Raw genomic sequence first — 27,109 nt, forward strand, 5'->3', positions numbered from 1 at the left:
TGGCATATTTTGTGGAGCACAATCATAGGTGCCCCAAAAGCCAATGAAATAAATGGCATGCTAGTTGTTTTTTTTTTTTTTTGTATCTAGGTATTTTCTGTCTTTTGCTCCCGTTCAAAAACATATCTGTACTTTCTTCTCTTGACTTTGTCAAAACACATATATACTGTGTTTCAGTTTTATGCTGCTGAAAAAAAAATGACAATGTTCAAATGCAGGCTGAAAACAGTCTAACGTTTAGCGATGTACAGTACATGAAAATTGAAGACATTATCAGCACGCCTCGCTTTCAATGAGTATAACGAAGGATTCTCTTGTTTTATGAAATTATTTGACTCCCCCTATAATTCCAGCCGCTGTACTTTGAATTGCCTTGCCCACCAATGGTGCTCTACGAATAAACACGCCTTGCCTTGATGTTGCTCGTGAATCCGTTGTCTTGTGCCAGTCGAAAAAATAAATATCACTAGCTTCCGGCGCGGAAAATAATTCTTCATCTTATCTCAAAATCATGCGCAGGAAAGGGGCTTTTTTTTTCTCCAGTTGTAAATTATTAGTTACTTGAAGTCAGTTCACAACATGAGCAAAGGGAGATAAACGCATTGTTTTGCATTGAATAATACCAAAAAAAATCCATTGAATTAATTTTATATCCATTTATAATACATATAGTGTATCATACCTTCAAAACAATCACTTTTCAGGAGACTCCCCAAATGGCAGGTTTTATTTAATCATTAACGTTGCATCATCAGTGGACGAACACAATTGTACAGCATATTGAAAAAAAATCAAAAATAAATTCCCAAAATGGTGACGGGAGGTTTCAGGCCGGTTGCCAGCGACACAGCGGATGAAATGAAGCGTAAACATCTCATCCAGTGATCTTTTGCAACTCCTGAAGACATTTTGTGTCAAGCAAAAGACTTGGTGGATGTTTTCTATTTCGATAGGTGTCACCTGCCGTAGAGCAAGCGTCCTTCTGTGTGTGTGTGTGTGTGTGTGTGTGTGTGTGTGTGTGTGTGTGTGTGTTTTTTTTTCCTCTTTCTTTCCCAAGGGGGTCATCATTTGAAGACATGGATGACATCAAGAAGATCCCGGAAGAATCTTCCCAAGAATATATCAAATCATGTCAAAAAAGGCCAAGTAAGTGGATTAGATTTAAGGAGGGTGACTTATATTTGGCATGTGAAATTTATGTTTGGTGACACCGGTCCTGGAACTTTTCTGACACACTTTGTTGGACTGAGAATGTTGCTTTGAGTGACACGCATCGTTAAGGCTTTGGGACACTTGAAAGATATTAAAATAACACTTATTTTAGGCTTATCTGTCTTCAGGGTAATTAGCCTCATCATGTCATGTGGCTTGCGAATGTTCTTGTCCTCAAGATGCCCAAAAGTTTTTTTTTTTGTTTTTTTTTCCGCAGGGTTTGTGTGGACTTCAGAGCATAGTGACGACTTTTTCCTCTTCGATAAAAGAAAAAGGGTGCAAAATCATCCACCCAACATTTTTAAAACAGACTTTATCTGTTATATTTGGGGTCTAAGTTGCTCATCTAGGAAGGAGGGACAAGTAAAATTAAAAATTCAATATTTAGGGGGCAATTCGGTATTAAAACAAATAATTCGGGATCACTTTTACTTTCGCTACATTTTGTCTCAAGGCTACTCAGTGACAATGTGAACATTTTTATATCTTTTTAACAATATGCGCCCTGAAACTGGCTGGCGACCAGTTCTGGGTGTTGTCCGCCTTTCACCCAAAGTCATTAATTTTGACCTTGAACAGAATAAATGCGAATTTTTTTTAACCCTTTCATGCCCCCTGTAACCTGATAACATGATAACCTTAATTCATATTTTTATGATTCTCACGGTCGGTCATTTGCTCTTCGCCGCTCGTTGAGCCGTGACATTAAAAAAAAAAAAAAAAAAGTAAAAACAAAAAAAAACAGTTCCACCGATTTGCTTTAGTGAGCTTTTATTTCATTTTGGAGAAGGCAAACACATGAAAACACATGTCGAATCTCCATTTCGAGTGTCTGAGGTTTAGTGGTACTGCCTTCCCAGAGCAGACACAACCACGGACAAGAACTTCTGCCAGGCGGCCTGAATCTCTGGGTTGAAGCTAGTTCCCATTTTGGCGGCAATGACGATGGTCAAACAGTCAGCCAGCAACTACGCAGGGGGACACAAATAAAACAATTGAATTGAGATTTAGGATTGTGATGAAATAGTTTTTTTGGGGGTGCAAACTGGAAAAAAAGATGCTATTCTTTACCTTGAAGTTATCGGGATCCACGTGCAGCTTCTCGGAGTGCAGCACGCTCAGCTCGGCGTAGGTTTCCTTGATGTTGTCCATGTTCTTCAGAGCCCGGTCCAGACCGTGCAGGATCTTGGTGCCGTGTTCGGCGATCCGGGGGTTGTTCTTGATGGCTTCGGCATTGTAGAGGTTGCCGAAGGCGCCAAAGTACCTCTGGGTCCAGGGGTAGACGATCAGACACCTGCAAGACCGAGGGGAAAAAAAGCGATCAGTTCAAGAAGGGGGGCTTGCCCGGCAATGTCGTTTAAATTTCAAATACAATCGAGTCCCCGGTTGTACCTGGTCAGAGCCTTGGGGCCGTCATCCTCGTAGATCAGGCCGCCCATGATGTTGCCGATGGCGGTGCGCTCTTGGTCAGTCCACACAACCATGTTGCCGCTTGTTTTGTTTGGTTCAGGCTTGGAGAGAAAAAAGCTGAATAGAGTTTGAGAGCGTCGAGGCGGTCTATTTAAACGTCTCCGGGGTCCCCCCCGCCCTGAAGGAGAAGCCGCTACGATAGGCTGGAGATGGAAAGCGTCTGATATAGGCCATAGAACCTTCGAGAACTTTCTGGATGTTTCCACACAGACTTTATTTTAGACATAAAATGCATTAAAAAAAAAAAGTCATTTAGACGAAATCAAAGTCCATCATAAAGCTGCAGGGAAAAAAAAAACACATTTAAAGTGTTTTTGTAGATGTTTTTGTGGATTTAAATACTAACTTATTATGCCACCACGATGACCATAATTTGTTTTAGATTCCATCCGGTCTCATCAAGCGCTGTAAGGCGCACTCTTTCACTTTCATTGGGCTCTAAAAAATGGTTTGTTTTTATTTTTTTTATTGACAGGAATTAATAGGTACTCAGAAATGAATTAAGAATAACGTCCGCACTCATTGAAAATTTTTTTTTTTCTGTTCAAGAATGCAAGTCAATGTCTCATATAACAGATAAATAAAAAAAAAAATGCCATACCATTATGAGTATCATAATCGTTTCATCATAAATCGACATTAATAATATATCATATAATTTTGCATGAAACATCTCATTTACTGGTGTATTAACCATGACGGAAGCAAAATAATTTGGATCATTCCCAAATCTGTTTTTATGTATACGGGAGCGGTCTGATGAATTTGTTCAGCTTCGATATTTTTTGATTGATTACCATTTGAAAACAAAAGTCCAATATTCGACATTTTGTTAAGGTGATCCACTTCCCATTTCATGTAATCTGAAATTATAGCTTGAACTGTCATGTTGTGTCAGAGCAGACAGTTGAAAACATCACAATTAATAACATTTTATCCACGCAGTTTTTCTGCTCTGTTCTTTGTATCACTGCAACAACTGACAATGTTTGTCATCTTATTTACAAAAATAGATCTGATTTTATATAAAGAGCAATTACGTCTCCAGCCGCCTATTTCACTCAATATTCAAACTTGTCTTTGGGCTTTTCATGTTTGAGTGTTATCTCAAGAAACCACGCCGGTGTTATCTTGAGGAGCGCCCTCTCCTCCGCCCACTAATCCACTGCCAAAATTCACATATGTTTTTGTGACAAAGATACCACAAGGTTGTGAGCAGGATCAGTTTTTTTTTTTTTTTTACTTTTACTGCAAATTTAAAAAGTATGTGAAGCAAGAAAACCAGGGTAGAATAGAACCGTGACTAGTTTGGCAATGGGGAAATTCTGGTTTTATCGCAAACAAGACGACAGTAACAGCGCGCTATACTATCTGTCTACCTGTCTTGTATTTTATACGTGTATCTTTTTTTTTTTACAATTGTTCTCTGTTTGTTATATGAACAGAACGTTTTACTGCATACCGTGTGTGTGTGTGTGTGTGTGTATATGTATATATGTGTGTATATATATATATATATCAGGAAAAGTAGACACTAGCATTTTTACGTCCCAACTATACATGACTCAACAATTCTGTACTCAGCCATGCCCTTCCAAAAGTATTGGAACAGTGAGGCTGATTCCTTTATTTTTTATGCAGATTAAAAATATTTGGGGTGGGCCGGTGATCCAGTGGTTAGCGCATCGACCTCACAGCCTAGAGGTACAGGGTTCAATTCCAGCTCCGGCCTTCCTATGTGGAGTTTGCATGTTCACCCCGGGCCTGTGTGGGTTTTCTCCGGGTACTCCGGTTTCCTCCCACATTCCAAAAACATGCATGGCAGGTTAATGGAATCCTCTAAATTGTCCCTAGGTGTGAGTGTGAGCGCGGATGGTTGTTCGTCTCTGTGTGCCCTGCGATTGGCTGGCAAACGGTTCAGGGTGTCCCTCGCCTACTGCCCGAAGACGGCTGGGATAGGCTCCAGCACCCCCCACGAGCCTTGTGAGGATAAGCGGATTGGAAAACGGATGGGTGGATTTAACATATTTATAAAGACAAGGGCGGCACGCCGGCCACACAGTGCAGAAGTACAGGGTTCGATTCCGGCTCTGGCCTTTCTGTGTGGAGTTTGCATGTTCTTCCCGTGCCTGTGTGGGTTTTTTCCGGGTACTCCAGTTTCCTCTCACATTCCAGAAACATGCATGGCAGGTTAATGGAACACTCTAAATTGTCTCCAGGTGTTTTGTGGTTGCTCGTCTGCGTGCCCTGCGATTGGCCGGCGACCTGTTCAGGGTGTACCCAGCCTACTGCCCGAAGACGGCTGGGAAAGGCTCCAGCATGCCCCGCGACCCTTGTGAGGAGAAATCAGAAAATTGATGGATGGATAAAAAGACACCATTTCAGCTTGTTGTTCAAGGTAAATATGCTTGCATCTAATACCCCACTTTGAAAAGTCCACCTTTTTTTTTTTGTTTGTTTAATTTGTCCATTTTCCTGTGTGCAAAAGTGTTGTCATCTGCTTTTGCAGAAGATTTCACGAACAATAGTACAGAGATTACACCAAAAGATGCGAACAACACATTAGCTGAAAAATAGGAAGGCTAGGCCGGCTGGAATTTCAAAAATTAGGGATCAAAGTTTTTTTGTTTTTTTACTGATGAGACGAAGCAACTGAAGTTCCTCAAACAAGCTGCCAAAACAACAAAGGAGTTCATCAGGGGCATGAAGTCGAGGACTTGAGAGTGGGCAGGACCATGTCTAGCTGATTGTTGAGGAGAGCAACCAGGTACCTGTAACAGTCCACTGTCCTTGTCCTGGATGTTCACCAGTGTCGTCAGGGCACTGCTGTCCCAGCTAAAATTAATTTGCCTTGCCACATTGCGTCGAAGATGGTTTCGCTGAGACCAGCTCGCGCCATTAGTTCTCCTTAATTACTGCCATCATAATCATCATTTTCACCCTTCTTGAGGTGGACCATAATCATTTTCGGAGTATTTTATTTTATTTTTTTTTAAGATAATGGGTACCCGGCGAGTTAGCTAGTCAGTTGGAGCACCATTGCTTTAATAACACGGAATGCCAAAAGTGAACTTCTCTCATTGCAATTCAAAAATGACAGTGCTACTGTCTGACCATCTGTAACGTTTCTTAGCTAGAAAAAATGCCAGCTAACTTCTACCTAACTACAAAAACAGAGACCCACGGCGAAACGAAGCAAAACGTCAGCCGAGCGATGGGTTGTATTTTAAAAAAATCATAAAATACTCTTGTATCACATGAATTTGACATCTGTATATGAATAGTGTCTATGCATGTTTTTTTAACCAAGTTATGGACTAGAGCTGCTTTTGAGAATATTTTATTTTGAAAATAACTGTCATTTTATTAGAGAATAAAGTAAATCTGCAACTTTTCCCTCGTGAGACAATTCATTGCACTTATTAGAATGATCATGTCTTTCTTTTGACGACCCCCCCCCCACCCCCTTACTGCATTCCCCTGTCAAAATTCTGCACACCACTTAAAATGACATGTTTCTGTGATATCAACAAATAAGATCGTGATCAATTACTTCGAAACTTTTCCCATCATTATATGTGGCATGCATTTGTGGGCATCAAATTGAATCTGTTAATCGTAAGTTGTGTGGGGGTGAAAAACGACCATGGTGAACTTCTTAAGTCAGTGAGACAGATAATCATATTATACACACAGCTTAGGTTTAAATACAAAAGGTTTAATTACAAACAGTATCTCCTTATATTAGACATTTTATATACAATCCTGGGACATTCTATCAAAACTGTTTGCACACTTTTGTACCAGAGTCCACACACACAAGTGTTTGGATATATTCAGCATTGTGGAAGGGTGCCGTGTCAGTGTTGGCAGTCTTCGTTTGCTTGTCTGGGAGGAGGATCTGACAGGTCTTTGAATCCCAGTTTTTCCAATGGTTCCTTTGTCATGAGCTGACTGCGACGCACGATAAAAGCAAAAATGAAAGTAAGCAGATCATTTAATTAACTAAACATTTCATTAAAAAGAGAACTTTAATAACTCACTGTTCCATACGACATTCCAGGTAGGCTTTGGACTGGAGTCGACACTTGGAATTGTCGAAGCTGCTCTCTCGCAAACATTTCATGAACGTCTCCTTGAAGGCTTTGCACTCTCCTGTAATCCAAAGAAGGAGCACTGATTAACATCATCGCTCAATTAATGTTTCTACTCAGTGACAAACACATTTAAACGCACTAAATTACAAAAGTTACTATCGTGGAGATAGCTGTGATCACACCCAGAATAGTGTCGCGTTACAAAGACAAGCATTACAAAAGCAAATTGTGCAACGTACCAAAATGATCTAATGGGAACGACCCTTTGTCAGGTGGTCGAGGTTGAAAACTCTTGGACCCGAAATTCATTGCAGTAGACATGTTTTGTTTTTAAAAGACGATCGGAGCGATTGTCGCAGATGTGACGTTGGACGCGTAGTTATGGTGTCATAACTTAAACTGGCAGCCATTTTAGTCGAGCCTTGCAAAACCGATGACCTTCCACAAACCGTTTTCGTTATATTTGGTTTGAAAATAAAGGCTCTCCAAGAAAAACAAACACATCTAATACAATAGTATAATAATATTAATACAGTCTGATGATAAGGATACCAAGAAGACTGTTTCATAATGAAATAAATACATTGTCATGGACCTCAACAGATTGTGCAGGTGTGCACCTTATGTTGTGTCAATAGTGCGAGTGGTGGTGATTTTCCTGTCGATATTTATTTATTATAGTGACGCAACATCACCACTTGGTGTCTCAGTGAACATGCATGGAGGGGTGATGGGTTTAATGCCACAGTAATAAAGCCATCATACACAAGAGGGAGGAGAGAGCGAGAGAGAGAAAGAGAGAGCGAGAGCATCCGGCTGACAGACAGGTGATGGTCTGCTCTGTCTGTTTGCCTCCAGTCGGCGAATGTGCTTGTGTCGACCTCGGGAACGCTTACCATGGAACCGGAGGGGAACAACCGGCTCCTGCAAGACGTGCTGGCCAGACCGGACAACGAGACGTGCGCGGACTGCGGAAACCCAGGTATCGCAAGTCGTTCTTGATCACGGTGCACCTCTTGACACAATGGACTCGCTGTCATTCATATATAAAATTAGAAGAGCGGCAGATGAAGAGAGACTGGACTTCGTCAGACCTGTTAAACATATAAATCACTGCGTGTGCGTGTGTTGTCATGGAACTGTCCTCTCATGAACCTGCTTTGTTCCTGCTAGAGTGTGTGTGTGTGTGTGTGTGTGTGTCTCCACAGACAGATGATGGCATGATGTTGTTGCCTACTGCGAACATCATTGGATCTTATTCGTCAAATTTTGCACAACTGGGGCAACAATACAGAGAGGTCCTCATTTTCTGTTCCTTCAGTGGCGATTTAACTATAAATTGTAAATTAGAATGTCGCATACTCTGTCACGAAACTAAGACAACGCACTCCTTCAGTTGTAAGAACAGTAAATCTTTGTCAACAGAAATCAAATGAAAAAACAAGCAAGAATAACAGCAGTTACTCAGCATGCCTTTTTTTTTGCCGCTTGACAACAAATTACTACTATTCACCGTCCCTCAGTGAACTACCTCATTGTGCTACTTTTGTAACCTCAAAATGTCATAACGCAAGTTTAAATTTGCACAAAAATCATTTCTAGGCTAACAGTAGCCACACACCTGAGTGTCTTTTTGTGCCGCGTTGTGATATTCTTATGTCACTGCACAAGCTTGCTCATTGTACTCCCCTCATGCCCTTCTTGAACTTTTTAACCCCCCCCCCCCACACACACACACCAAATGTGTGTTGTCTCCTATACCTCCGCCCCTCTTCTCCCAGAAGTGATATGAAGCCAAAGTGGCCACAAAGGTTCCAGGATGGGCTGAATGCCCGGCACTTGGAGGCGAGCCCACCAAAGATGCCTTGATGGTTCCTTTGAGGACTGGCTGCAGCAGAGAAACACTAGAGCCAGATTTGCTCTGGCAGACTTGAATGCAAAATCTGTGAAAACTCAAATCGGGGCGCTTTGTAGACCCGGCCCACCACTTGAAGTACACCTGCACAATCTGTTCTTAAATTACCTTTGCCCAAAATATGATTTGACATGAGAGAGGTATTCATGCATTTTTGAAATTATTTTTTTGTGCAAGGTAGTACTCGCACCATTTACATGCATACGCGTCAATGCCGATTGGTATGTTGTCAATCAAAAGCCGCAAGTAGAAATTCAAACTGAACCTTTGAGCTTTTGAAAGCTGATATCAGGAATTCAACCACAAAGATAGTAAGCTCCGAAGCACGCTATCCAAATAAAAAGCTGTATCGCCATGATGATGAGTGACATCAAGCTGATGATTTTACTCGGCTGTGAATATCCCATCAGTCACTCGGATCGTGGCATGTACGAATTACTTTGCCCAGATATAGATAGAGCCCCGCCTTGTACTACTCGTTTCCTTCTCCTGGTGTTGTCAAAAAGCACTGTGGCGGTGCGTGCTGAGAACAGTGACCCGCATGCGTATCCCGCGCATGCGGTTTAGTCAGACGGGCATTAAACGGTCTGACTCAGACAACGATGACCTCACCGCTTGATGGGTTGGTTCGGTGTGTACTCTGTTCTGTGTTTTGTAGCCGTCTGAAATGTTATGAGGGACATGCGATAAAAGCTGACTTTTTAATAGCTTTTATGCAGGGCAGTTGGGTCTCGGCAGAAAAGGCCACGTTTGTATTGTTACGGTAGGCTAATAATTCGCAAAGTGTGGCCCGACAACCAAAAGTGGTATGTGGGTCCTCTCTCATTGTATGCGAAAGTCCAAGTCAAGTCAAGTACAACTTTATTGTCAAATGTGCTGTATACAGCACAGATGAAATTTCCTCCCTCTTAAACAGACAACAAGAGGAGCCGCTGCGGGTGCCCGCGCCGCCATCAAAAGAACACTTAACATGAAATGATAAAATAATACAACACAACACATAAAACAGACAGTCATGCCATCTTAACCACTTTTCCTCCATTCACTTTGTTGTTTGAAGCAGTAATAGATCAACATTTTTTGTTGTCAGATTATGATAATTTTTTTTAGCCTAAAAGTGTATTTTTCTAAAAAAAAAAAACACCTCGAATTTGAATATTTCCCGTCACTTTTATAAGACATTTCTTGAAACGTATGTGAATTCTTTCCCCAAAACGATAGATTCAAAGAAAAAAATATAAAATGCTTCTCATAAGATCAATGAAGGATTTTTAGAATACCTTGCATCACGTTTAAAATCGCTCTTGTATTTTATTTGATCAGATTGCGTCGCCATACTGCACCTAATGTCGCGGGCAATTGTAGATCTGCATTCCCAAGTGCAGCGCGTCTTATCGTCTGGCGCTCTGCTTTCTAATTTTTTATTTATATTTTTTTGCTTTTGCTCACGGTTAGCACATTACGTCTCTCGTAAGCTTTTTGGACGTGGGCAGAATCAAAGAAACTGCGATTCAGGGTCTAAGTGTACTTTTCCTCAACACCCACGGGCAGCTTTCTGCTGCCGTGTGCCGTTAGTGTCGGAAAACCTTTCCCTAACTGCTTCTGAGGCTCAGAAAGCCGGTCGAGTCGATATCAGCAGATGCATTCAGTGCTGTTTGAATGAACCGTCTGCTAAGAACTCAACTTTATTTCCAGAGCGCTTTCAAAACAACCACCAAGATATGATATTTATTTTTTTTTTGCAATTAACGTCAAATGCTCTGACAAAAAAGCCAAGGTCACATGTTTATTCCTCAACAGCAGCACGAGTGGTGCACCTCCTCACTCGCGCTTTCATACAATGAATTGAGAATACATTCTACTCAAAATGCAAATACTGTAATCAATCATGAGCTCATCGATCTTTCTGCCCATCCTTTTGTGCACGCCCGAGACAAAACTGTGATCGGGTGATGCAACTGCAGGCGTGTCGTTTCTTTTTATTGAATTTCAGCCGATCTGTTTCCTGTTTACGAGCGAAACAGGATTTCCTGAAAATGACATTTTGCCATGCTCCCGTGCCTTTCGAACAGACGCACAAAGAACCACCTGTGCTTTCAATTCATCTGTACCCTGAAATCTTATCGTTGCCCTAACAGTACCTCACCCATTCCTCTTCTCTCCTCCTATTTTCACTCCCCCTCTTGCCTCCCCCCCCCACCAAACTCATCCGGCCTTCAATCCCTCCTGCTTGTTTACTTGCCGCAACCTCTCTCCTCTCCTCTTCCCTTCTTCCCTTTTGCCTCCTCTTGTCTTCTGCCTGCAGAGCCAGACTGGGCATCACTGACACTGGGTGTGTTTGTTTGCCAGGCCTGCTCGCTCCTTCATCGCGGCATCCCGCACATCAGCAGGGTCAAGTCGATTCAGGACACGTGGGAAGCCAGCGATGTGGAGGTGAGGCTCTAATAGCGAGCTTTAAAGGTCAGTGGAAGCTGTACCGGCTTGCATGCGCTATCCAAATGACATTTCAAGGAGACGTGATGGAAAAAAAAAAAGTCACAGTTGATAGATGGGCAGTGACCCAAGCTTTTTACACACAAGCAAAAAGTAAATTTTCCATCATATGGCACCTTTAAAGTTGAACCCTTTGAGGGACAGCGGTCACTATAGTGGGCAGCTTATCATGTTATCAGGTGAGAGGGTGAAAGCAAACCACATTTTGGATGGGTGAGCAAGGTGTCTATTGTACCAAAGTTAAAGATGGTTGTTCGAGATACATGAGGTCATCCCTTTGGATGTTGAAACAAGGCTGTCGGGAAGGAGCTTGTGGGGTGCGGGCTGATGGCGATATCGTGAGTCATTCAGTGAAGGTTGAGATGTGAGGTGGCAAGAAATGGGCCGGAGTGAAAGCTGAATGTTAAAAAGCAGAATGGGGAAATCATATATTGGTGATAAAAGATGCCTACCCCCCATCTGCAATTGAGTAAATGTCCCTTGCCCCATGATATTAGAAAATATGGTGCTGTCTTTGGAGTATTCAGCGAGTGATATACTCTCCAATTCAAGAATCAGTCCCTGATGTCTAACCTTACAGCAGAAACATTTTTGAGCCACCCGCTGGGAAAAAAAATGAAAATGATATGTGGTGTGTGCTTAATACCAGCGCACATTCGACAGTCATTGCCATGAATTTTTTAGTAGGATACATTGATGCGAGCCTCAGTCAAGCAATTTTAGATGCATAGAAAATATCATATCATGTGTCTACCTTTTGGATATTTGTTTTTGGTCCAAATATTTTTGTTGAAGGCGGCCCGGTGAACCAGTGGTTAGCGCGTCAACCTCACAGTGCAGAGGTACCGGGTTCAATTCCAGCTCCGGCCTCCCCGTGTGGGGTTTGCACGTTCTCCCCGGGCCTGCGTGGGTTTTCTCCGGGTATTCCGGTTGCCTCCCACATTCCAAAAACATGCATGGCAGGCTGATTGGACACTCAAAATTGTCCCTAGGTGCGAGTGAGAGCATGAATGGTTGTTTGTCTCTGTGTGCCCTGCGAGTGGCTGGCAATCGGTTGAGGGTGTCCCCCGCCTAGTGCCCGAAGACGGCTGGGATAGGCTCCAGCACCCCCCGCGACCCTTGTGAGGATAAGCGGATCGGAAAATGGATGGATGGATATTTTTGTTGAGCTTTTTAAAATTTTTGCCTCGGAGTGAGGAGAACATCTTTGCACGGAGTTTGCATGCTCGACTTTCTGCTTGCGTGGGTTTTCTACGGGTATTCAGTTTTCATCCCACATCCCAGATTCTTTGGTGAATTTAACCCTTTCCTGTAACCTGATAACACGATAACCTGTCCACTGTCGTAACCACTGTCCCTCAAAGGTTTGACTCTAAATTAGTGTGAATGAGTGGGTATTTTTCTGGATGTGCCCTGTCATTGTGACTGGCAAACCACTCCAGGGTGTACCTGAATGAAAACGAGCTGTACAGGAAATAAATGGATGAATGACACTGTTTTCTATCTCTCTATCTGCTGCAATGTTTTAGAAGCACACAGGTTGATGATGCCATTGGGGGTGGGGTGGGGTGGGGGGGAAACTTGTTTCTGTCTTGCAGCTTCTAGCAGATTTGGGAAACAATGTCGCTAAGGCCAAATATGAGCAGAATGTTCCGGCTTTCTACTACAGACCAACGCACACTGACTGCAAGTAAGTAGACTCACTGACCAATGAATGAAGGCAGAAAAGCTCTGGCATCCCACAGACTATATCAATAGTGTATATGATGGGCTTATCTGAATGTTAACTCGGGATGTGTCACAAAATCATATTGGAAAATCAATTGTCCTAAGGATGAACATGTCAAGGGACCAAAAGAAGAGATTTTTTTTTTTTTTTGCATCAAACTTCAATAGCAACACAGCCCGGAATCACTTTGGGATACTGAGCGCTCACTGTTTGTTTAAATGTGCTGGCAGCTATTAGCACAGCAAAAAAAACTTGGGGCTGTTCCATTATTGGAGTTAATTCAGGTCAAGAAACCAACAAGCATGCAGGATAAAATAGCAAAATATGTTTGTGGCCCCTTGCATTTGAAAAGATAGGCTGGATATGGAATTCCTTTTTTTCTTTTTGGAGTCTTAGAATAGAGGTGACTGCTCAGTCACCCCGAAAATGCGGATGCTGACATTCCTTCTTGCTTGATGACTACATGTGCAACTTCCCTTTTATAGGTCAGAAAAGGTCACATGATTACAATGAACCCTTGCTATTCTCAGAGTGAGTGCTGCAAAAAAAAAAAAAAAAATCTGTGAGGAACTGATGGCCTCCAAAAGGGCGACAAGATGGCAGCAAACATTTGAAACCGAGAGGATCAAAAAGCACACATTGTGCATGTAGAATGTCAACAATCATCAACCCATGTTACATCAATGACCGTATTCCCGAGTTTTAAAGTCGAGGGTCATCAGTGGTATTGGGTAGCATGCTCGCATAGGCAACATGCCGGCAAAAATGGACAAGCAAATATGCAACACTCACAACTTTGGTCTGCCTCCCAGTTCCTTCGCTATGATCTGTTGCAAGCCGGAACCGTGAGACGTGTCATTGCTGTTTCCAGGATGCTAAGGGAGCAATGGATCCGAGCCAAGTACGAGAGGAATGAATTTGAGTTCATCGAGAAGCAAGAACCTTACACTGCAGGTACGGCAAGAATCGCTTTGGCTTTTGCATCGGGACACATTGCGGGATGAAATCCCAGTGTGGTCATATTTCCTCCAATATTGAGCCATTGTGTTGATTTGATTCTCAGCTCCAGAGAGAACCAGGTATCGATTACAGATGATTTTTTTTTTTTTTTTTTTTTTTTACGAAAGGGTACTGAGATTTACATTTGCACAGATTAATTTTCATGATATTAAATATAACAGATTTTCCTTTGTTTCCACAATAAAATATGAGAGAGAATCTAATTCCTATAATTTTGATTTAAAATAAAAAGTCATGCATCAATCGATCAGAATATAATTCCACATTTTATTATAGCCTCATCTTTGTTGGTTTCTTTCTCATCTTTTTCCTCAAATATGCAAGATATCAGTTTGAACACTTTGAGGCACAGCGGCTACTATAGTGGACATGTTATCAGGTTACAGGGTGCATTAAAAGGGCTATAATATTTTTCAACCTTTTGCTATTTTTTTATGTTTATTTGAGGTTGGGCACCAATTTTATTTATTTATTTATTTATTTTATTATTTTTTTTACGCAAACAGCTATTAACTGATCATGTATATTGGATCAGAAATTGCAAGATGCGGAAACATGTTATATTTTTGTCCAGATTAATTTTTTGGTTTTTTTTTCTGTGTTTTAATGTTGACGAGGTTTTGTTTTGAATGCTCCACACCACATTCAGTACGCATTTACTCCTTAAACTCCACTATTATTGCGTGTGTGTGTGTGTGTGTCGCTTTCTCATTGGCCTGTAGTCACCTCACCCATCCTTTGTTACAGTGGAAAACCATCTGCGCGCGTGCACACACACACACACACACACACACACACACACAAATTCCAAAATACAATTTGTGCAAAGTATTAAGAGTCATTCTATCAAGCTTTCTTCATCGCCGCCAAGTTGCATCTGTCTGCCTTTTGTGCGTGGCGATTGAGATAGGATACTGGCGGTAACCTGGCCTCAGTGGTAGGCCAATACCAGCATTGATTGTAAATGCAGAGGAGCGAAGTCGAGGAGAGTGTAACGGGAAGGAGTCGTGGGTGGGGGACAATGAGGCCAATTGATTGAAGAGGCAATGCCAGCGGAGGTGAATGTTTCATGTCAGAGAGTCGCAGACACAAAGGCTCATCGCGCGCACACACACACACACACACACACACACACACATGCAGCTCGTACTGTAGCCCACCCGCCCAAACGGCAAAATTGGCGCTTAGGACAAGAAGACAAAAAGCAAGGCAGCCAAGTGCCAGGGAAAAAAAGGAAAATGGAAATGAGCAGCAGGGCGGGAGAACAGAAGACCTGCAATTACCCTACTGTCATTTATTGTACGCAAGTGGGGTTTGATGCTAAAACGAAATGTAACTAAAACCATGCTCGTCAATATTTTATTCCAAACAATGGATCAAATGACTTTCTGATGTGCCATTACCTGCGTTTGCAGATGATTGGTAATGGGGCGGTAATGGCTTTGCTTGAAGTGATCAACCCGCTGTGGGTCATCAAACCACAGTTTCTCTGCCCTTAATCGCGATGGCTTTTTCTATCACCCTTGCAAAGGCGTCTATTTTTTTTTTTTTTTTTTGTACGCCCCAATTGAGAGGCAACATCAGACTTTCTCCATGATCACACCAATTATGCCACTTAGGTACACGAGCCTCATTAACATGCACAGCACAATACGATGTCGTTTTGTATCGGCTCTCATGCAATGGGTAACAATCGAATCGATATAATAAGAAAAATGAACTTTGGAGTTTAAATCTCACCTGCTGGGTTGGGCTCCGCTCACCTGTGAAGCGCATGAAGACAAGCGCTTTTAAAGAATAGAATAATCTGGATTTAGAGGCTTTTTTTTTTAACCCTTTCATGAATCCTGTAACCTGGTAACATAAGATGTCCACTGTAGTAACCATTGTCCCTGAAAGGGCTAAGTACAATATTTTTTTTTTTAGCTCGATCCAGATGATTTTATTTCGTGCAACCACTTGCCCAAATAAAATTGAGCGATTTTCAGCACACTGTTTTTTTTCAGTGTTTGAGCAAATGAGGGCAATCAAAAATACCGATATTTGTCATAAAAACATGCCTGCTAAAACTCACAAATGAATCACGTGAATTGACAGTCTCATTTTTTTTTTTTTAAACGACGACCTGTATCTTACCCGGTTCTTTATTTTATTTTTTTTATTTTATTGCAGGCATGCTTTGCTGAGTCACTTATTGACTTTTTTTTTTTTTTTTGCAGAGGCGTCCTCCAGTTCAAGACGCAGATAAGAACGCATTGCCTGACAGAAATAGACGAGTATCGCGTGAAAATGGAGACAACGTAGACTGAGCCTTCGGGCCAAAATAAGAGTAAAGAGGAATAATGTGTGCTTAAAATAGAACAGAATATTAAGAACAAGGAAATTATCTGGCAGCGAGACAGTTTGTGCCTTGCACTTCCTTCCACATTCCCTCTCGGGTACAAGATGTCACCGCCACTGGTTCAAAATGTTCTCCTCGCCCGCTTTACTTAAACACATTCATTTTTCACCGCTCAGGATACCGTGAGGGGTTTCTATGGAAACGAGGACGAGACAACGGTCAGTTTCTCAGCCGAAAGTTCATCTTGTCCGAGAGGGAGGGGGCCCTCAAATACTTCAACAAGCAGGATGTGAGCACGATTCTGCTTTTGATGCGAAACACGTGTTTGCTTTGTAGACAAGAAGGTCAACACGTTTTTTTTTTTGTTTGTTTGTGTTTCGTAATCGCAAGGCTAGGGATCCCAAGGCAGTTATGAAAATCGAAACGCTCAACGCCACCTTCCAACCGGCCAAGATTGGCAACCCCTGCGGCCTGCAGATCACCTACCTGAAAGACAACAGCACAAGGAACATCTTTGTCTACCACAGCGACCCTAAGGTGTGTCAACCTAGGTTATTGTCGGTCAAGGAAATGAACGGTATAACTAAAATTAAAAAAAAAAATTTCATTCACGAAATACAATCAAAAATGAAAATGCTTTAAAAAAATAACTTGAATTATCATAAAAATATCCGTGTATTAAAAGGGGAAAAAAACTAAAGCTAATACTAAAACTAAATCTTGCTCTAAAAACTAATTGAAAATATTCAAATCCTCAAAAAAAAACTAAATTAAAATGAAATTAAAACTAACTCAAATGAAAATCCCAAACTACAATCCCGCTGATTTTAACACATACACATTACAGTTGATACAGATTTTATGGATGCACTGACAGCACCAATTTGAACACATCTGCAACAATAACAACGATTTAAATCACACCGGGATGGAAAAAAATAGAAAAATGGCTAATTGGGCCAATTTCGGACAGTTTCACTTCGGGGTGTACTCGCTTTTGTTGCCAGTGGTTTAATTAAACATGAATGAGTGTGGTTACATTCAGCGGGGCAGTTAATTTACACGGTGATGCAAGATCCCCCGCTGCTGATTTTACATTACTGGCAACGCCATTTGATCAGTCTTGCCCCCTGAAAACATAAATCAAATAAAATATCGACAAAAATATGAACGATACTGCAGATACGGCCTGATATCACTGTCGATTTTTCATCCAGTGTCCACTTCAATGAAGTAGTGCTTTTTTTCCTATTGTCGTGAGGGGCTCTCAGTTACAACCTGCGCATTAATCCGGTCTTGTTTGCAACTCTAAATCATTCCGCAAATGTCTCATGCACACTTTTGAATGAACAACTGCAAAAGACAGTAAATAGATCGAATTAAAACGAGAAAGGAGCGAAGCCAGAGGAATAAGCGTTACAGTGTGTTTTAGAGCACACTTGTGCCCTCTGCTGGCCAAGTAGTGGAACATCCAGTTCATCGGGTTCAGTCAGCCTCCTTGTGACGGTATCGATGCAAGGCTGCAGCAGCATGCACATAACCAAAGTGCGCTTGACGACGACATGCATATGATCTCAAAATCTTCCCAACCACATACAAAAACACGTTTTTTTTTTCAAATCAGCTGTTTTTTTTTGTTTGTTTTTTTTTAACCAGGAAATGGTCGACTGGTTCAATGCAATCAGAGCGGCAAGGTTCCACTACCTCCAAGTGGCCTTCCCTGGAGCAAGTAATGAGGAGGTGAGGATGGATGACTTCATTGGAAAAGGCGTTGCCAGAATCCATGCGTTTTGTAGCTTTTTTAAAAAAAATGTGAATTTTATTTTTTTGTCGAGCACTTTCTGCAATGTTTTTTTTTTTTTTTTTTTTTTTTTTAAGCATTGGTCTCAAAAACTGATGAACCAGCACTTGGCGTTTTAATTATTCATATCGCCTCAGCACTGAAAATGCATATTAATGTAGAGATGTTCTTTCTTGAAGTGAAAATTGCGGGACCGCAGCTAGGAAAACCCCATGTGAAATATTTGATCCGTGCTTCTTTTTCACTTTAGTTTTGTTGCTTTCCAGCTGGTGCCGAAATTGACCCGAAACTTCATGAAGGAAGGCTTCATGGAGAAAACAGGCCCAAAGGTTTGTATCGTCATCGATTCCCGACCGTGATTGCCGCAGCATGTTATTGTGTCCTAAGAGATCGTCAGGAGAACTGCGGCAAATTCTTCAATTTCACCGAAATGGTCCATTTCTGAACTACAAATAATGTTTTTCATTTTTCGACACATGTGACGTATCGTAACAGACAAGACAATGAAAATGGACTTCCACTAGAATGTGCAATTCATTTGTTGTATCCCCTGTTGCCGTTCAAAGACCAAGATTGTCTCATTCACTTCCCGTTTTTGACGTTGACTTTTGCTGGCACAGCACACAGAGGGCTTCAAGAAGAGGTGGTTCACTATGGACGACCGACGACTGATGTATTTTAAAGACCCCTTGGTATAATCCAACTCGCACCTTCTCTCCACCTTTGGCACTTTTGCTGACTGCGGCGATTGTTTTCTTTGACTCGGGCTGTCGGTGCTTGCTGTCTCCCTGCAGGACGCCTACGCTCGCGGCGAAGTGTTCATCGGCAGTAAGGAGAACAGTTACACCGTTTTGCCTGGCCTGCCCTCAACCATTCAAGGCTACCACTGGAATCACGGCATCACTATCGTCACGCCAGACAGGAAGTTCCTGTTTGCCTGCGAGACTGAGGCTGAGCAACGAGACTGGATCGCGGCCTTTCAGAGAGTCATGAATCGACCGATGAGGCCCCAGGAATACGCAGGTACGGAGGCTCGGCCGACATTTTTTTTCTGTGTTTATCAATTACGTTTCAATTTGTCACACATATAACCATGAGAAATTTTCCGAGACTTTTAAAACCACCTTTTTTGAGGCTTTAACCCTTTCGGGGACAGCGGTCACTACAGTGGACAGCTTATCATGTTATAGGTTACAGCAGGGGTGTCAAACTCATTTGTTTTGTCGCGGGCCACTTCGGAGTTACGGCTTCCCTCGGAGGGCCGGTGCAAATTCTCAACGTTATTTATTACCCGTGACAATTTGACATTTTGTGACAGAGTTCAGCAAGAATCATGAAAGTTGACACCCATGATTTGCTCCCGCGGGCCACATAAAATGATGTGGGGGGCCGGATTTGGCCCCCGGGCCTTGACTTTGACAACTGTGGGTTACAGGGTGCATGAGAGGGTTCAGGGCACCCCCCCCCCCCAAATTTGAAATAATTGACAGGTTGTAATTGTCTTTGACTTGCTTTAATCAAAATCCACCAAGGATCAATTATTGCTTTACACACAGTATTTCCTGTCTGTCTGAAATGAAGTTATCATGCACTCCGTGCAGCTCTGCTTACCTTTTTGGCTTTGGCACGATAGCAGGGGCGCCACACTTTTTTTCTTTTTGCGGATGTGGGTGTTTCTGCTTGTGATAGTGCCTCTCCCATGATAATGTTTCAGACAGTTTAGCTCGGCTGTCACTTGAAAATTGGCAGCCAAGATGTTCATGTTATGGGGAGAGAAAGCCAATGTAGTGGTTGTTTATCATGTCACATTTTCAGAAAATACTTATAATTTGTTGTTTTTGTTTTTTTTTAACAGTGGAGGCTCATTTTAAACACAAACCTTGAGGCCTTAGAAAAAAGCAAGACCGCAGCAGGATTTGACCTGGTCACTTTGGGATCAAAAACAGACCACGGACTGTGGCTTGAGGCAAGGGGTGGGCGTTTCCAGAAGTGGGTTGACCACCATGAGGAAAGATAAGTCACACAAGGCAGGTTGACATCATTGAACCCGTTATGTAGAAAACGAACATGGGACTCAATGCTCCTTCAGCTGATGTGAGGACAAAGAGTTTTTTTTGCAGGAACCTGTGGGAGACATGTCGTCCCTGTCCTGGAATTTTGTCTTGTGAATGGTTTCACCTCCCTCAACTCTCATGTCATGAATTGATATTTACCCAGGTTGAATCATATTGCATTGTTGATTTATCGACTGTAGGGTGTGTGTGTGTGCGTGTATGTGGGTACATTTTGAAATGAGTTGGAAACCATGCTAAACCTATATCTGCAAAGTACTGTTGATCACAAATATGCATTCAAAACACAAATTCTCAGTGACTGGTCGCTTTTTAACATAGCTGCGGGAAAGTTCTTTTTAAGCCTATCCAGTATATGACAGCTGTTGCCTTTGTTTGTTCTCTTGAACTCATTGTGAAACTGTTACTGATGCGTTGAAGGATTGTAATGTGATGGGACTGTGTTTACGAGTGTTTTATTTATTTGCCCTTTTTTAAACGATGATGATCATTTAATCACAGTAATTGTTTGTTTTACTATAAAAACCTAATACATATGAACGTGTAATGTGTTTGTTGTCTGTGTACACTCCTAAAAAAACTTTGTTGTTGGCTTTTCAGTCAGCTTTCTCAGTCAGCCTCTGTTTGTTGTGAATCTAATTTGCACCCAGGGCCTTCGAACCGGTTTCTTTCATTGAATCAGATTTCAAATTTACCTCACAGGGTCTGTCTGATGATCAAGGTGGTCAGAGGAAAACGTGTTCCAGAAACATGTAATAGAAAAGCACATCTATATGCACAAATTAATACAGTTAATACTCAGCATCGTATGATGTATTTTATTTTTTAATATTTTACGCAACTCTGACCCGTCCAGTACAGTTGGTTCGAAAAAAATATTTCTTTATTGACTTAATTTAAAAAAAATCATAGTAAAACACACTACGTATTAATAAAACGTCAGCTAATAGTGCGTTAAGTAATTTTGATGTAACAACAAATAACATGAATTTCCGCCTGTGTTTGATCACGTGACTGAGTGACGCAGCAAACAACATGGCGACCTCCTGTGAAAGCTATAACGAGTCAGTCAGGAAAAGACGCCCGAAAGGTGCTTCAGCAGCGGACGCAAAGTTTACCGACAGCATCGGCAGAAAAGATGCGGTCAACACAATCGAAGGCACCAAGAAAGGAAAGAAGCTCCAGTCGTTACAAACGGGGACTTTCTGGCTCACTCGTATTGTGCTGCTGCGCTTTGTTGCCTTTATTTACTGTGAGTGTGCCGGCTTAAGTGTAAATAATGTACGAGTCAAGTTTTGACCACGCTTTGTACGGTTCTAGATTTAAATACAGGGCATTAAATACAACATATCCCATCTTGAAGTCTTTTGAGTGATGCTACGCACAAGTGACAGCCTCTGTATGGCAAACGTCTTCTTATACATCAATTAAGTTATGGAGAAATGTAAAATTAATTTAGTTGAGGCTGTCTTGAACGGCAGCATGATGTGCCGCGGTTCTTTCGATTTGTTTGAATTAATAATGTCAATCTTTGCAAAATTGTACCTGTACAATGTTTAGCGCTAGGCTTAACGCCTCCAGCACTTGAAATATTTTACAATAATAATTTCTGATATTTTCTTTTAAAAATCCGCTATCTGGTTTCAATTGATGTTTCTTTTCCCATGAGCCATAGAAAAAGCCATGGCCAAGTTTATCTTTTTTTCGTTTTTGGATTTACTTATTTCTTAATTTTATTCCCCCGCGCCCTCGAGGATTAGCTTCTATGAATTTCCTCAGAAGCGATAAAAAAAATCCATTGACAGACAAACTTATTTTGATGAAATGCTCAGCCCCGACAAAAATGTAAAATGTTTCACTGATGAGTTAAAAAAAAAAAAATCTTATGTTTTTTCTCCCCCCCATCCAGTTGTGGCGTTCAGTGTCGCTTACAACCAGAATAAACAGCTGATCGGCGAAAATGGCCTGATGCCCTGCAAGAGCTATCTCAAGAGTGTCAAGCGTTACGTTGGAGGAAAGATAGGCATGGCTGCTCTAGCCTACACACCCTCCATACTCTGGTTCTTGGACTGGAGCAATATGGACGCCAACCTCGATGGCATCGCCTTGGTGGGGATGTCCCTCTCTGGTTTTGTTCTGGTGATGGGAATGGCCAATATGGTGATCATGGTGTCCTTGTGGGTGCTATACCACTCCTTGGTCAATGTGGGCCAGCTATGGTAAGTTTTGGATTTGCTCAAATGTAAGGATAACATCTTATGAAAAATTGACTAGTTGGGTCTCTGAAGTCCATGCCCACCCACAAAGTGTGAAATTAAACAGCCAAGTAAATATTTTGTTAGCCATCTATTTGCTGTGCCGTGTACCTGGGAAATGAGAACTGTTTTAAAATGTGTGTGTGTGTGTGTGTGTGTGTGTGTGTGTGTGTGAGAAAGACCATCCTCATGAATTAAATTGTATCAACATTTTAACAATGTATTTTTTTTTATATTCCTCTGCAGGTACTCCTTTGGTAAGTTGACTTCATGATAGTTTTTTTTCTTTGACTGTAATTGATTACCGCAAATGACCAAATACCCTTTCCTGTCCTTTCTACATTGACTGAAATGTGAAGTGCATATCATCCTCAATCCACATCGAGGTCTCCTTTTATCATTGTCATTCCAAATGAGTTACCTGCTAGCAAAGATCCTCGTTTTTTTTTTTTATCCAGGCTGGGAGAGTCAGCTGTTGGAAACGGGCTTCCTGGCCATTTTCTTGTGTCCTTTGTGGACTCTGTCCCAAGTCCCCCGCCGCTGTCCCCCTTCCCTCATCTGCATCTGGACTTTCAGATGGCTAATTGTCCGCATCATGCTTGGAGCTGTGAGTGAAACGCTCTTCCCTGCTTCTTCTTTGGCCACTCAATATATACAATCAGGTACACTTGCACAAATCGAATAGACCTTTGGTGTTGTATTTCAGGGCCTGATTAAAATCCGAGGGGACCAATGTTGGCGAGACCTCACCTGCATGGATTATCACTATGAGGTAGATTGATTTTCTTCTCTGTGAAATATGTTTGCATTAATCCTTTGAGGGACGGCGGTTACTACAGTGGACAGCGTATCACATTATCAGGTTCCAGGTTATTATGAGTGCATGAAAGGGTTCATGAGTAAAATTGGAGTGGCCATGCTATTATACTTCTGTGAAAGAAAAAAAAAAAAAATCACTTCTCCCCGTCATTTTCATCATCTCAGACGCAGCCTGTCCCGAACCCCGTGTCTTACTACATGCATCGCTCCCCTTGGTGGTTCCATCGCTTCGAGACGATGTCCAACCACTTTATCGAGCTCGTCGTCCCCTTCTTCACTTTCCTGGGCAGGCGGATGTGCATTGTCAATGGCGCACTGCAGGTCCTATTTCAGGTAGACAATTTCAGACACTCGTGCAATGCAGGAAATTAAAAAATAAATTAAAAATACACACACACAAACAAACAAACAGTGCTTTTAGTTAAAGTTTACATAAATTTCAGTCAGCTGTTTTGTGTTTCACAGATAAAAATAATAAACGTATTTCAAATGTATTTCTAAATAATAATGAATTTAGGAATAAAATGTTTTAATTCGGGCTGTCAAAAACAAAGTGGACATACAATTGCTGATCACTCCACGTCTCTGCTGTGTCTTTCGGGCTCTAGATAGTTCTGATCGTGAGTGGGAACCTCAGTTTCCTCAACTGGTTGACCATTGTACCCAGTCTGGCCTGTTTTGATGACGCATCACTGAGCTTCTTGTTTCGCTCCGGAAGTGGAGCCAAGAAAACAGTTTTGAAGATTCAAGATGAGGAAAAAAGTGGACGGGCCCCTGAAGCCACTAAAGGTATTCATGCTGCGGTCATTTATGGCGTGACAAGGAAACGTTATAATGTAATATGCTGTCAACACCCACAGTGTTGAGGGGACCACAAACATAAGCTTGACATATTAGTTTATTTTTTCTTTTATGTTCAGACAGCAAATTTCTTTTTTTTTTTTAAGTTGTTCTCATTACAGTACTCCTTAGCAGGATCCTGGTGTAAATCATGGAAGCCTTTTTTGGTGGAAACCGCACAGAAGTAAACAGTAACGATGGCAACGTAAGATGGCTGTCCTCTGGCTTGAGCTGCAAGGGGCCAATCATTCAAATATAAGACAGTCGAAAGTGGATAGCGAACACCTCCGAATTTACTTCCTGGTTGGCTGCTATGCTAGCACTTCCAAATATGGGCATCTTGGCATAGAGGTGTCATCATCTTTCTCCGGTTGCCTCGCAACCCAGTCACGCTGAGCGATTGCAGTGTGAAAAGGGTTTTAGACAGTATATTGAACCTTCTTTATGGAAATCCGGCTGAGTTCAATTCTTTTTTCTTTTTTTTTTTTTTTTTTTAATGTGTGTGTCAGGAATGCGGATTCGTCAGGTGGTCAATGTGTCGTTGGGCATTCTGATCGGCTGTCTGAGTGTTCCGGTCCTCATGAACCTATTGAGTCCCAGGCAGGTGATGAACACCTCCTTTGACCCACTGCGCATCGTCAACACCTACGGGGCCTTTGGCAGGTACATTTCTCTCGGAGGCCAAGTACAATTGAGTGTTTAGTCGTTGGTGACCTTGAGATGGCACAAGAGATTCTTCGATCCTTAGCGATCAACCGTCAGACCTTTTGTTGCTGTCCCATCCAATTTTTTGGTTCCCACTACTCAGTAATTGTATTCCCCTTTCCAGTATTACCAAGGAGCGCACTGAGGTGATTTTCCAGGGCACTCTGAGTGAGGATCCCAAAGACCCGAAAGCAGTCTGGGAGGAATACCAATTCCTTTGCAAGCCAGGAGATCTTTACCGACGGCCGTGTCTCATTTCCCCGTATCATTACCGCCTGGACTGGCTCATGTGGTTCGCGGCCTTCCAGGCGAGTTGCTCAACAGCAAAATCTCTCCCATGTAGGAGCTGCGGATTCACTGCAACACAAATGTTTGCTCCCTGCTTGATTTTAACATCACGAATGATATCTCATTGCATCCTCATGCAGTAACTTCTTTATTTATGGTTTCATACACAACCACTTTTTTTTTTAACTCATTCAGTACCAGCCAATTCTAGACCAAGTCTGAAAAGACGTTTAAAAACGTCTTCGTGAGTGAATTTAATGACAAAATAGTCTTCCTGAAGTTTAAAAAAAAAATCCGCATTTCCGTTTTCCACACAGACCTACGAGCAGAGTGAGTGGGTCATTCACATAGCGGGACGCCTTTTAGCTAACGATAGCACAGTCCTCTCGCTGCTGGACCACAACCCCTTCCAGGACAGAGGCATCCCCAGGTAACGGTCTTCAATTTGTGACAAGTTGTTAATTCATGTTGTGTCAGCTAAGCTTTTGTGTCGTGGAATGATCCCGATCGAGTTTGGCAACAAGCGCGCATACGTTATGTGTTCAGTCCTATTTTGTCTACGTCTCAGGTGGGTTCGGGGAGAACATTTTCGATACAAGTTCAGCCAGCCAGGCAGTACTAGCGCAGCTGAGGGCAAGTGGTGGCTGAGAAAGCGCATCGGGCCCTACTTTCCTGCTGTGGATCTTGCAGCACTCAAGGGATACTTCCAGTCCAGGGACTGGCCACACCCACATATACCAACGCGGAAGAACTAAGGACATCGGTGACGTTGCCACACAGAGGACTATCGTGGTCAAAAGAACTCGTCATCGATAGTGTAAAAGAACATATTCGTGTGCCTCACTACAGTTGGGACCAACATAAGCCATATGATCATCATGATATGGGTAATTTTTTTGTTTTTACATATGCCGCTGCTTTTGACCACAATGAAATGAGCAAACAAGCCACTTTGCTCTTGTATGCTTGTTTATTCACCTTCAATGACAATGTGCTTTTTAATGTCATTCAAATATACGGTCGCTGTGATAAACTGCATCTGATGGGAATAAATGAACAAACAGCTGGTTATAAGGCAAGGTGTACAAGCGCTACTGTATAGGAAGGACTTGTGCTTTTTGAGTGACAAAAATGTACGACCTGTGAGAATTATTCAATTTTGCGGTTTTCATTTTACTGTGCGCGTTGAGAAAGCTAACACAGTTAACTGCCATCATTGTCACGCAATTCATCAGCGCAAAGTCCCATCACTTTGAAACGATTTTTTTTTCTAACAGGAATAGTTACTACCATGTAAGAGAAATGCCTGGGAAAAAATGAGCAAAGTAATATATATATATATATATATATATATATATATATATATATATATATTTTTTTTTTGTGCTTGTGGGTATCTTGCCCTCCCTTGCTACCTCAAAGTCATTTAGGATCATACGTGTGCTCTATCTGAGGTTAAAAGTTGAGTTGTTGACAACCTTAAGATTCCTTAATATTAGAATTATTCAAGCGTAAAAATGCGTGCAAATACAGTACAGGTAACCAGCAGAAATGTGTAAAAAAAAAAATACAAATAAATAAAAATTAAAGTTGTAGTTACAACAAACTACCAATGGGTGGTGCTAAAGGATAGTCGCAGTTTTTTCCCCCCTAATGATGGCACACTTCACAACCGTGTGGGTCGTATGCATGGCATCTTTCCAAGCCTGGAACAAAATGTGCAGTGAATGATCATGTTTATGCGTCGTGTTTAAACAGTTTGTTTTTGCTATTTAGTCTTAACATTTTCTTTTCAGAGAGCGGAGGGAACTTTTTGGCCTGCTGGCGGCTGGCACATTTTTCATTTTGTCCCAACGCGTAAGTTTGTGGCACGTTAACCGTGAAATTTATTGCTGCCAGTTCACCGTTCTGACATTGCTTTCATAAACCACTCTTGTGGGAAGCAGTTTAATTTCCTGGCTTGTCTCCTGAAGCGGTGCACAATGCGTAACCATCCAATATTACGGCGGATAGTGCAGCCTTGAGTTTGTACACTGTTACAACTTGCAATGA

At 41.9% G+C, this 27,109-nt stretch overlaps 5 protein-coding genes across 11 annotated transcripts in view; 3 read left to right on the top strand and 2 right to left on the bottom strand.

Annotated features, from left to right (window-relative positions):
- The first annotated feature begins 1,010 nt into the window (after nucleotides 1-1,010).
- LOC109512064 (arf-GAP with dual PH domain-containing protein 1) lies at nucleotides 1,011-20,766 on the top strand. 6 transcript variants are annotated; one of them, XM_019863542.1, is made up of 13 exons: nucleotides 1,011-1,146; nucleotides 4,902-5,080; nucleotides 7,638-7,761; nucleotides 11,000-11,127; nucleotides 12,786-12,877; nucleotides 13,788-13,870; nucleotides 16,454-16,566; nucleotides 16,668-16,814; nucleotides 17,934-18,017; nucleotides 18,345-18,407; nucleotides 18,699-18,770; nucleotides 18,873-19,101; nucleotides 19,934-20,766. In XM_019863542.1, the coding sequence occupies exons 1-13, from the start codon at nucleotides 1,077-1,079 to the stop codon at nucleotides 19,960-19,962; spliced, it is 1,413 nt and encodes a 470-aa protein (XP_019719101.1). In that variant the 5' UTR covers nucleotides 1,011-1,076; the 3' UTR covers nucleotides 19,963-20,766. The 6 variants fall into 6 exon arrangements, with proteins under 6 accessions (XP_019719101.1, XP_019719103.1, XP_019719106.1 ...); XM_019863544.1 differs by lacking the exon at nucleotides 18,699-18,770; XM_019863547.1 differs by lacking the exon at nucleotides 1,011-1,146 and having other exon boundaries at nucleotides 5,020-5,080; nucleotides 11,044-11,127.
- Nucleotides 1,967-2,757, bottom strand: LOC109512068 (hemoglobin subunit beta-1-like). Its single transcript, XM_019863553.1, has 3 exons — nucleotides 2,605-2,757; nucleotides 2,284-2,506; nucleotides 1,967-2,180 (listed from the first exon to the last, which is right to left on the bottom strand). The coding sequence occupies exons 1-3, from the start codon at nucleotides 2,694-2,696 to the stop codon at nucleotides 2,052-2,054; spliced, it is 444 nt and encodes a 147-aa protein (XP_019719112.1). The 5' UTR covers nucleotides 2,697-2,757; the 3' UTR covers nucleotides 1,967-2,051.
- On the bottom strand, nucleotides 6,380-7,159 carry cox19 (cytochrome c oxidase assembly factor COX19). The gene is made up of 3 exons (XM_019863555.1): nucleotides 7,019-7,159; nucleotides 6,726-6,837; nucleotides 6,380-6,636 (listed from the first exon to the last, which is right to left on the bottom strand). The coding sequence occupies exons 1-3, from the start codon at nucleotides 7,098-7,100 to the stop codon at nucleotides 6,543-6,545; spliced, it is 288 nt and encodes a 95-aa protein (XP_019719114.1). The 5' UTR covers nucleotides 7,101-7,159; the 3' UTR covers nucleotides 6,380-6,542.
- Nucleotides 20,767-21,094: 328 nt separating the features above from the next.
- Nucleotides 21,095-26,132, top strand: lmf1 (lipase maturation factor 1). 2 transcript variants are annotated; one of them, XM_019863541.1, is made up of 12 exons: nucleotides 21,095-21,402; nucleotides 22,060-22,369; nucleotides 22,652-22,662; nucleotides 22,864-23,012; nucleotides 23,112-23,177; nucleotides 23,390-23,557; nucleotides 23,833-24,013; nucleotides 24,574-24,727; nucleotides 24,894-25,077; nucleotides 25,375-25,487; nucleotides 25,626-25,828; nucleotides 25,885-26,132. In XM_019863541.1, exons 1-11 carry the CDS (start codon nucleotides 21,186-21,188, stop codon nucleotides 25,810-25,812), a joined length of 1,740 nt encoding a protein of 579 aa, XP_019719100.1. In that variant the 5' UTR covers nucleotides 21,095-21,185; the 3' UTR covers nucleotides 25,813-25,828; nucleotides 25,885-26,132. The 2 variants fall into 2 exon arrangements, with proteins under 2 accessions (XP_019719100.1, XP_019719099.1); XM_019863540.1 differs by having other exon boundaries at nucleotides 25,626-26,132.
- The window catches only part of rab26 (RAB26, member RAS oncogene family), a 32,781-nt gene continuing 31,539 nt past the window's right edge, over nucleotides 25,868-27,109 (top strand). Inside the window, exon 1 of the mRNA XM_019863552.1 lies at nucleotides 25,868-25,944. The gene's annotated coding sequence lies outside the window, so the exon portion shown is untranslated. The remainder of the gene's footprint in view (nucleotides 25,945-27,109) is intronic.

This window comes from Hippocampus comes, unplaced genomic scaffold, assembly GCF_001891065.2.
Source record: "Hippocampus comes isolate QL1 unplaced genomic scaffold, H_comes_QL1_v1.1 scaffold91, whole genome shotgun sequence".
In the NCBI taxonomy this organism is placed as follows: domain Eukaryota; kingdom Metazoa; phylum Chordata; class Actinopteri; order Syngnathiformes; family Syngnathidae; genus Hippocampus; species Hippocampus comes.

What these genes read in the sequence shown, in the direction of transcription:
- lmf1 (XM_019863540.1), top strand. Translation starts at nt 21,186, where the DNA reads ATGGCGACCTCCTGTGAAAGCTATAACGAGTCAGTCAGGAAAAGACGC. An exon ending in ACCTACGGGGCCTTTGGCAG is followed by an intron (nt 24,728 to 24,893) that starts GTACATTTCTCT and finishes TCCCCTTTCCAG; the next exon opens with TATTACCAAGGAGCGCACTG. An exon ending in CAGGACAGAGGCATCCCCAG is followed by an intron (nt 25,488 to 25,625) that starts GTAACGGTCTTC and finishes TCTACGTCTCAG; the next exon opens with GTGGGTTCGGGGAGAACATT.
- LOC109512068 (XM_019863553.1), bottom strand. Translation starts at nt 2,696, where the DNA reads ATGGTTGTGTGGACTGACCAAGAGCGCACCGCCATCGGCAACATCATG. An exon ending in GGCCCCAAGGCTCTGACCAG is followed by an intron (nt 2,507 to 2,604) that starts GTACAACCGGGG and finishes TCGGTCTTGCAG; the next exon opens with GTGTCTGATCGTCTACCCCT. An exon ending in TGGATCCCGATAACTTCAAG is followed by an intron (nt 2,181 to 2,283) that starts GTAAAGAATAGC and finishes CCCCCTGCGTAG; the next exon opens with TTGCTGGCTGACTGTTTGAC.
- LOC109512064 (XM_019863542.1), top strand. Translation starts at nt 1,077, where the DNA reads ATGGATGACATCAAGAAGATCCCGGAAGAATCTTCCCAAGAATATATC. An exon ending in ATCATGTCAAAAAAGGCCAA is followed by an intron (nt 1,147 to 4,901) that starts GTAAGTGGATTA and finishes AATTGTCTCCAG; the next exon opens with GTGTTTTGTGGTTGCTCGTC. An exon ending in TGGAGAAAACAGGCCCAAAG is followed by an intron (nt 18,408 to 18,698) that starts GTTTGTATCGTC and finishes TTGCTGGCACAG; the next exon opens with CACACAGAGGGCTTCAAGAA.
- cox19 (XM_019863555.1), bottom strand. Translation starts at nt 7,100, where the DNA reads ATGTCTACTGCAATGAATTTCGGGTCCAAGAGTTTTCAACCTCGACCA. An exon ending in GTTCCCATTAGATCATTTTG is followed by an intron (nt 6,838 to 7,018) that starts GTACGTTGCACA and finishes TTTGGATTACAG; the next exon opens with GAGAGTGCAAAGCCTTCAAG. An exon ending in CTGGAATGTCGTATGGAACA is followed by an intron (nt 6,637 to 6,725) that starts GTGAGTTATTAA and finishes CGTGCGTCGCAG; the next exon opens with TCAGCTCATGACAAAGGAAC.